The 9,367-nt window shown below is 42.8% G+C and overlaps 1 protein-coding gene across 1 annotated transcript in view; it reads left to right on the forward strand.

Annotated features, from left to right (window-relative positions):
* Positions 1 to 9,367, forward strand: part of ZNFX1 (zinc finger, NFX1-type containing 1) — a 32,106-nt gene continuing 22,739 nt past the window's right edge. The window contains exons 1-2 of the mRNA XM_011929189.1: positions 1 to 110; positions 4,133 to 5,961. Of these exons, the coding sequence (XP_011784579.1) occupies positions 23 to 110; positions 4,133 to 5,961 (1,917 nt within the window). The 5' untranslated portion in view covers positions 1 to 22. The remainder of the gene's footprint in view (positions 111 to 4,132; positions 5,962 to 9,367) is intronic.

The following is a 9,367-nucleotide window of genomic DNA, read 5'->3' on the forward strand; positions in this document are numbered from 1 at the left end:
GTTTTCCGGATAACAGAAAGTAATGTGGAGGAATTCAGGTGACTCAGACATGGAGGAGAGAAGACCTCATCTGGATGCCAGGCCCAGGAATTCCCATACCAACCACAGAGGTAAGCAAGGTTTCCTACCTAATGAGAAGGAAATTCTAGTAGTAAGAAAAGGAAATCGGGCTCTCTATGAATGAGCAGGCCTACCTAAGATTGTCTACATCTCTCAAGTAAAGAATGACTATGGCTGGATGCAGTGGCTAAAGTCTATAATCCTAGCACTTTGGGAGCCTAAGGCAGGAGGATTGTTTGAGCGCAGGAGATTGAGACCAGCCTGGGCAACATGGTAATAGCCTTTCTCTACAAAACATAAAAATTAGCCGCGTGGTGCTGCGTGCCTGTAGTCCCAGCTACTTAGGCTACTGGGGAGGCTGAAGTGGGAGGATCCCTTGAACCTCAGGAAGGGGTGGGTGCAGAGGGCAGAGGTTGCTCTGGACTGTGATCTGGCCCCTGCACTCCAGCTTGGGTGACAGAAAGAGACCTTGTCTCAAAAAAAAAGAATGACTTATTTCTTAATTACAGCATGAATTACTCTGAAAAACAGCCAACCCTCGGCTTTTCCTAAGAGAGCTGATGAATGGATGCAGTTCACTTTAACAAAAACAGTGATAGAGTTTCAGAAAGGGAAATAATGTTTGGTGTAGAGCAGCATCCAATAGAAACAATGTAAGCCAAGAGCATAATTTTTTATTTTCTAGAAACATCATTTTAAAACGTAAGAAGAAACAGATGAAATTTATTTATTTATTTATTTATTTATTTATTTTGAGATGGAGTCTTGCTCTGTTGCCCAGGCTAGAGTGCCATGGTACAATTTCGGCTCACTACAACCTCCACCTCCCAGGTTTAAGCGATTTTCCTGCCTCAGCCTCCTGAGTAGCTGGGATTACAGGCGCCTGCCACCACGCCCGGCTAATTTTTGTATTTTTAGTAGAGACAGGGTTTCACCATGCTGGACCAGGATGGTCTCAAACTCCTGACCTCAGGTGATCCACCCGCCTCAGCCTCCCAAAGTACTAGCGTTACAGGCGTGAGCCACTGCGCCCGGCCTTGAAATTTATTTTTTAAATTTCATGACAATTTAATAAAATTTAGTAATTTAATAATGTCTTATTTAACCCAGTATAACCAAAATATTATCATTTGATTATAATAATTGACTATAGTTTATTATCATACTTTAATCATTCACATATATTTATTTCCCTCAAATACTCATTTTAAGATACTATCAACATAAAAATTTTTAATGTGATGCTTAACAGTCTTTGGTACTAGCCTTCAAAATCTTGTGTGTGTTTTACACGTCTTAATTCAAAGTAGTTACGTTTTACAAACGTAGCAGCCACATGTGGCTAATGGCTTTGTGTTGGATAGTGCAGATCATGAATCCTAGTCACCAAAACTAAATTAGTTCCAAGAGCATCACTCTACTAAAGGAATTATTCTGCTTGCTTAGCACTTTCTAAACTGAACAACCAAATGGATTCCTGTTTTTCCGGAAGTTTGCAATGTGTTTTCCAAAGAGTTTTAGTTGTGCAACAAGTAAGGAGAACTATGGGCTCTTATGAGCTATGTGAATGGTTTGATTTTTTGTTTTGAGACAGGGTCTTGCTCTGTTACCCAAGCTGGATTGCCATGGCACAATCTTGGCTTACTGCAGCCCCGACCTCCTGGGCTCAAGCAATCATCCCACCTCAGCCTTCCAAATAGCTGGGACCACAGGCATGCACCATCACGTGTGGCTCATTTTTATGTTTTTAGTAGAGACGGGGTTTCTCCATGTTGCCCAGGCTGGTCTGAAACTCCTGAGCTCAAGCTATCTGCCTGTGTTAGCCTCCCAAAGTGCTGGGATTACAGGCATGAGCCACTACACCCAGCCATGAATGCTGAAAGAATAAATGATACGATTTTCCATTCTTCCACGACATAGAGTCTTCTAATCAGATAAAAATATTAAAAGTAGTACTTTCTTCTGATTTTAGGGGTAGTTTGAAAAGTAAATATGTAAGTAACAATTGTAAAAATTTAGAGTACAGTTGTAGATCATTTATATTTTACTGAATATTCCTTTATGTTGTCACATTAAAATCTCAGCCGGGCACGGTGGCTCACACCTGTAATCCCAGCACTTTGGGAGGCCAAGGCAGGCGGATCACGAGGTCCGGAGATTTGAGACCATCCAGGCTAACACGGTGAAACCCAATCTCTACTAAAAATACAAAAAATTAGCTGGGTGTGGTGGCGGGTGCCTGTAGTCCCAGCTACTTGGGTGGCTGAGGTAGGAGAATGGCATGAACCTGGGAGGCAGAGGTTGTAGTGAGCCGAGATCGTGCCACTGGACTCCAGCCTGGGTGACAGAGCCAGGCTCCCTGTCAAAAAATAAACTAAAAAAATAAATTCTGTACAAAATGCAAAACAAGGGAAAGTGTACATAAATGGATTTAGTATCTGATGTCAGGAAATGGTATAATCATCTCAAATATAACGTGCATTTGAAGCTTTTATAACTTTTTAATCAAATCATTGCGTACAGTTATATTTTATTTGTTTTTAAAATCTCCATGTCATTCTGCTAAGTTAGGTCAGCCCCCGAATCAGTTTTAGCAAAAAGGAAAGTGAAAAAAACTGGACTTGGGTATGCTGGGCTTCCTGTATAAGGGTTGATCGTTGGTAAGTACTATGAGGGTGAAGTTCATGCTACAGAAAGGAGGAAAACTTGAGTTTCATTTTTCAGTTTCTTTCACAGTCCGTTAGCTCAAAAACATCTTAGTAAAGGAAACCCCACCTTTCTCTTTCCCATTCAAAGTGCATTTGCTGATGCTGGACAGCATTCAGGTAGTACTTCCCTTTGTAATATTATTTCACTTGATGTCTCTGTTGGCTGTGATAACTGTTTAGTGGTAAAACCAGTGGCCCCCTTAGAATCAATAGAATATTCCCAATTACTGCTACTAGTAATAACTAATATTTATTGAGAGTTTTTAATGTGTTCAGTACTATACTAAGCACTTTATAAACATTTAATCTTTATAAAAACCCGGCCAGGCACGGTGGCTTATGCCTGTAATCCCAGCACTTCCAGCACTTTGGGAGGCTGAGGTGGGTGAATCACAATGTCAGGAGTTCAAGACCAGCCTGGCCAAGATGGTGAAACCCCATCTCTGCTAAAAATATAAAAATTAGCCGGGCGCGGTGGCGGACGTCTGTAATCCCAGCTACTCAGGAGCCGAGGCAGGAGTATCGCTTGAACCTGGGAGGCAGAGGTTGCAGTGAGCTGAGATCACGCCACTACACTCCAGTCTGGGAGACAGAGCAAGACTCCGTCTAAAAAAAAAAAAAACTCAGAAACTAAGACTTAGAGAAATTATGCAACTTGGCCAAGGTTATATAGTAAGGAAGTGGCCAGGCCAAGGTTTGAAGCAAGTCAGTTTGGCCTTTAAACTCATGTTCTGAGTGTTATTTGGTACTGGGATGAGATTAGAAGCAATGAGACGTACTGTATGTATTTATTTTCCTTTTTTTTTTTTTGAGGCGGAATCTTGCTCTGTCACCCAGGCTGGAGTGCAGTGACGCAATCTTAGCTCACTGCAAGCTCCACCTCCCAGGTTCACGCTGTTCTCCTGCCTCAGCCTCCCAAGTAGCTGGGACTACAGGCGCCTGCCACCAAGCCCAGCTAATTTTTTTGTATTTTCAGTAGAGACGGGGTTTCACCATGTTAGCCGGGATGGTCTCGATCCCCTGACCTCGTGATCCACCCGTGTCGGCCTCCCAAAGTGCTGGGATTACAGGCGTGAGCCACCGCACCCGGCCTATGTATTTATTTTCTAACACGTATCAGATACTCAACAAATGTTTATTCCTTTTCCCTTTTGCATCTTTTGGAAAAATAATATTTTCCTAACTTTTACAGCAACAATAATTATCTTTCATTTATCATATGACTTGGTAGAAACCATTTTTCTCATCATATAAAACCTGAGCTCTTTAGTTATTTTGGAAAATGAAAACATGTTCGTTGTTGTTCTGTTGGGTTTCCAACAGAACTTGGTTCTTGTGGTTACTCAATATTTCATTGTGTTTAGGCCCTATGGATGGAGAGTTACCACCAAGAGCTAGAAATCAGGCCAGTAACCCACCAGCCAGTGCTCTCCGAGGAGGAGTCAGCCATCCTGGAAGGCATCCTAGGGCCAACAACCATCCTGCTGCTTCCTGGCAGAGGGAAGAGAGATTTAGGGCCATGGGCAGGAACCCACATCAAGGAAGAAGGAACCAGGAGGGGCATGCCAGTGACGAAGCTAGAGACCAAAGACATGATCAGGAGAATGACACCAGGTGGAGAAATGGCAACCAGGAGTATAGGAACCGCAGACCACCATGGTCCAATGACAACTTCCAGCAGTGGCGGACTCCCCACCAGAAGCCTACAGAACAGCCACAGCAGGCAAAGAAACTGGGCTACAAGTTCTTAGAAAGTCTTCTGCAGAAAGACCCTTCTGAGGTGGTCATCACACTTGCCACAAGTTTAGGGCTGAAAGAGCTCCTTTCTCATTCTTCCATGAAATCTAACTTCCTTGAGCTCATCTGCCAGGTTCTTCGGAAGGCTTGCAGCTCCAAAATGGATCGTCAGAGTGTTCTCCACGTACTGGGCATATTGAAAAACTCCAAATTTCTCAAAGTCTGCCTGCCTGCTTATGTGGTAGGGATGATCACTGAACCCATCCCTGACATCCGAAACCAGTATCCAGAGCACATAAGCAACATCATCTCCCTCCTCCAGGACCTTGTAAGTGTCTTCCCTGCCAGCTCTGTGCAGGAAACTTCCATGCTGGTCTCCCTCCTACCAACCTCTCTTAATGCTCTGAGAGCCTCTGGTGTTGACATAGAAGAGGAGACAGAGAAGAACCTGGAAAAAGTACAGACTATCATTGAACATCTGCAGGAAAAGAGGCGAGAGGGCACTTTGAGAGTGGATACATACACTCTAGTGCAGCCTGAGGCAGAAGACCATGTTGAGAGCTACCGAACCATGCCCATTTACCCTACCTACAATGAAGTGCACTTGGATGAAAGGCCCTTCCTTCGCCCCAATATCATTTCTGGAAAATATGACAGCACTGCTATCTATCTAGATACCCATTTCCGGCTCCTGCGAGAAGATTTCGTCAGACCTTTACGGGAAGGCATTTTGGAACTTCTCCAAAGCTTTGAAGACCAGGGCCTGAGAAAGAGAAAGTTTGATGACATCCGAATCTACTTTGACACCAGGATTATCACCCCCATGTGTTCATCATCAGGCATAGTCTACAAGGTGCAGTTTGACACAAAACCACTGAAATTTGTTCGCTGGCAGAATTCCAAACGATTGCTCTATGGGTCTTTGGTATGCATGTCCAAGGACAACTTTGAGACATTTCTTTTTGCCACCGTATCTAACAGGGAGCAGGAAGATCTCTGTCGAGGAATTGTCCAGCTCTGCTTCAATGAGCAGAGCCAACAGCTGCTAGCAGAGGTCCAGCCCTCTGACTCTTTCCTCATGGTAGAGACAACTGCATACTTTGAGGCTTACAGGCATGTCCTGGAAGGACTCCAGGAGGTCCAGGAAGAAGATGTCCCTTTCCAGAGGAATATCGTGGAGTGTGACTCTCATGTGAAGGAGCCAAGGTACTTGCTAATGGGGGGCAGATATGACTTTACCCCCTTAATAGAGAATCCCTCAGCCACTGGGGAATTTCTAAGAAATGTCGAGGGCTTGAGACATCCCAGAATTAATGTCTTAGATCCTAGCCAGTGGCCCTCGAAAGAAGCCCTGAAGCTGGATGACTCCCAGATGGAAGCCTTGCAGTTTGCTCTCACAAGGGAACTGGCTATTATTCAAGGACCTCCTGGAACAGGTAAGACAAAATGTTTCAGAGTACATAAGGTCTGCTTTATAAGATAAGCAAAGGACAGAGCCTTGACTCTAGATTTCTAGAATGTCTTCTTATTTACCTATTTATTTTATTTTCCAACTTTTATTTTAGGTTTAGGGGCACCTGTGCAGGTTTGTTACATATGTAAATTGTGTGTTGCAGAGGTTTGGTGTACAGATTATTTTGTCATCCAGGTAATGAGTATAGTACCTGCTAGGTAGTTTTTTGTTGTTGTTGTGTTTGGAGACAGAGTCTCACTCTATCACCCAGGCTGGAGTGCAGTGACACGATTCCGGCTCACTGCAACCTCCGCCTCCTGGGTTAGAGCAGTTCTCCTGCCTCAGCCTCCTGAGTAGCTGGGATTACAGGCGTGCGCCACCACACCCAGCTAATTTTGTATTTTTAGTAGAGATGAGGTTTCACCATGTTAGCCAGGCTGATCTTGAACTCCCGACCTCAGGTAATCCACCCACCTTGGTCTCCCAGAGTGCTGGGATTACAGGTATGAGCCACTGTGCTCAGCTCTTGATAGGTAGTTTTTAGATCCTCACCCTCCTCCCATTCTACCCTGAAGTAGGCCCTGGTGTCTGTCCCTTCTTTGTGTCCATGTGTACTCAATGTTTAGCTCCCACTTGTGAGTGAGAACATGTGGTATTTAGTTTTGTATTCCTTAATTAATCTGCTTAGGATAATGGCCTCCAACTCCATCCACTTTGCTGCAAAGGACATGATTTTGTTCTTTTTCATAGCTGCATAGTATTCATGATGTATATATGCCACATTTTCTTTAATCAGTCCACCATTGTTGGGCATCTAGGTTGAGTCCATATCTTTACTATTGTGAATAGTGCTATGATGAACATGCATATGCATGTGTCTTTATGGGAGAATGATTTATATTCCTTCCCGTTATATACCCAATATTGGGACTGCTATGTCAAATGGCATTTCTGTTTTAAGTTGCTTGAGAAATCTCCAAACTGCTTTCCACAGTGGCTGCACTAATGTACATTCCCACCAGCAGTGTATAAACTTTCCCTTTTCTCTGCAACCTCGCCGGCATCTGTTATTTTTTGACTTTTTATGATCGCCATTCTGACTAGTGTGAGATGGTATCTCATTGTGGTTTTGATTTGCATTTCTCTAATAATTAATGATGTTGATGTTGAGCATTTTTTTCTTATGCTCGTTGGCCATGTGTATGTCTTCTTTTGAGAAGTGTCTGTTCATGTCCTTTGCTCATTTTTTAATGGGGTTGTTTAATTCCAGATATTAGACCTTAGATGGATGCAGAGTTTGCAAATATTTTTTCTCATTCTGTAGGTTGTCTGTTTATTCTGTTGATAGTTTCTTTTGCTGTGCAGAAGCTCTTTAGTTTAATTAGGTACCACTTGTCAATTTTTGGTTTTGTTGTAATAGAATGTCTAGTTAATAACATTCCTCCCGAAATGGGCATAAAAGTTGTTTATAAAGTAGCTGGTTATAGGGATTTTCCAATAGGAACCCATCGTCATGCGTAGTAATAGATACAAGACTGCTAGAGGTCAAATGTAGTGAGATGTGTGATCTCTGCTTTATATAATTGGCTCAATTTTATATTATTTTAAAGTAAATAGTATCAAATATATAATAGCACTATGTGTGAAGCAACATTTTACTTGCTTTACATATGTTAACTAATTGCATCCTCACAACCTTGTGAAATAGAAACCATTACTAAAACCATTATACAGTTGGCCGGGTGCGGTGGCTCACCCCTGTAATCCCAGCACTTTGTGATGCCAAGGCAGGTGAATCACAAGGTCAGGAGATCGTGACCATCCTGGCTAACACAGTGAAACCCCATCTCGACTAAAAATATAAAAAATTAGCTGGGCGAGGTGGCGGGCGCCTGTAGTCCCAGCTACTCGGGAGCCTGAGGCAGGAGAATGGCGTGAACCCGGAAGGTGGAGCTTGCAGTGAGCCGAGATTGCGCCACACTGCACTCCAGCCTGGGCGACAGCAAGACTCCATCTCAAAAAAAAAAAAAAAAAAAATTATACAGATGAAAACAGCTAAGGCAAAGAAGGGTTAAATAACCTCTTAAGAGGTGGGAAGTATGTACTGAAGCTCACACAGATGTTAAGTGACAAGTTTAGGAATTGAATTCAGGCAGTCTAGATGTAGAATTCTGGCTCCTATCTGCCACATTGTACTTCTCATGGAACTATACCTTCTTATACCCTTCTCCCCATGTGCCACTCTCTAATTCTACTCTCGGATTATAACTATTATTAGAAGTGGGCATTTACATTAACAGTTAAAATAGCTACTGCAAAATTACGCTCCAAAAGGATGTACAAAAAAAAAAAAAAAAACCCAAACAGGAAAAAGTCTTTTAAAAAAACATGAATAAAGTAATGACAACTCATGATTTAAAAAAAAAAACAAACAAAACTTGATGTAACAAAGCTGGGTGTCTTGACAAGTACCTGTAGTACCAAGTACTTGTGAGGCTGAGGTGGAAGGATCCCTTGAAGACAGGTGTTCAGGCTGTAGTACACATAGCCCCTGCACTCCAGTCTGGGCAACATAGGGCCTTAAAAAAGAAGGAAGAAATTGTTACTTATCCTGCTATATTGAAATCTTTGATTATCTTATATCATTCCCTCCCTCAACTTTGAGATTTTTGAGGACAGTGTCTACCTTACCAGCCTGACACAATGTAAGAATTTAGCAGGCCAGGCATGGTGGCTCACGCCTGTGATCCTAGAACTTTGGGAAGCCGAGGCGGGCATATCACAGGGTCAAGAGATCAAGACCATCCTGGCCAACATGGTGAAACCCTGTATCTACTAAAAATACAAAAATTAGGTGGACATGGTGGCACGCGCCTGTAGTCCCAGCTACTTGGAAGGCTGAGGCAGGAGAATTGCTTGAGCCCGGGAGGCAGAGGTTGTGGTGAGCCAAGATCACACCATTGCACTCCAACCTGGGCAACAAGAGTGAAGCTCCATCTCAAAAAAAAAAAGAATGCAGCAGTTTTTAGTCTAATTAATTAATGAATGGCTATTTACTAATGAGCCTGTAACTCATTCCAATGTTGATTTCTACGAGTTTTCCCCTCCCATCACAAAAGCAAATCTACCATGTATATAAAAAGTATTTCTAAAGAATTTGTTACAAGATTGGAAACAACATATATGTCATCAATAGAAAACTGACTAAAACTACCTTACAGCTGTAAAAAGAAAATGGGGGATGGGACGAGATTCTCCTATGTATTGATAGAGAACGACCTTTTTCAAGATACATTAAGTGGCCGGTCACAGTGGCTCAATCCTGTAATCCCAGCACTTTGGGAGGCCGAGACAGGCGGATCACGAGGTCAGGAGATCGAGACCATCCTGGCTAACACGGTGAAACCCT

Source organism: Colobus angolensis, unplaced genomic scaffold (assembly GCF_000951035.1).
Source record: "Colobus angolensis palliatus isolate OR3802 unplaced genomic scaffold, Cang.pa_1.0 Scaffold8, whole genome shotgun sequence".
NCBI lineage: Eukaryota > Metazoa > Chordata > Mammalia > Primates > Cercopithecidae > Colobus > Colobus angolensis.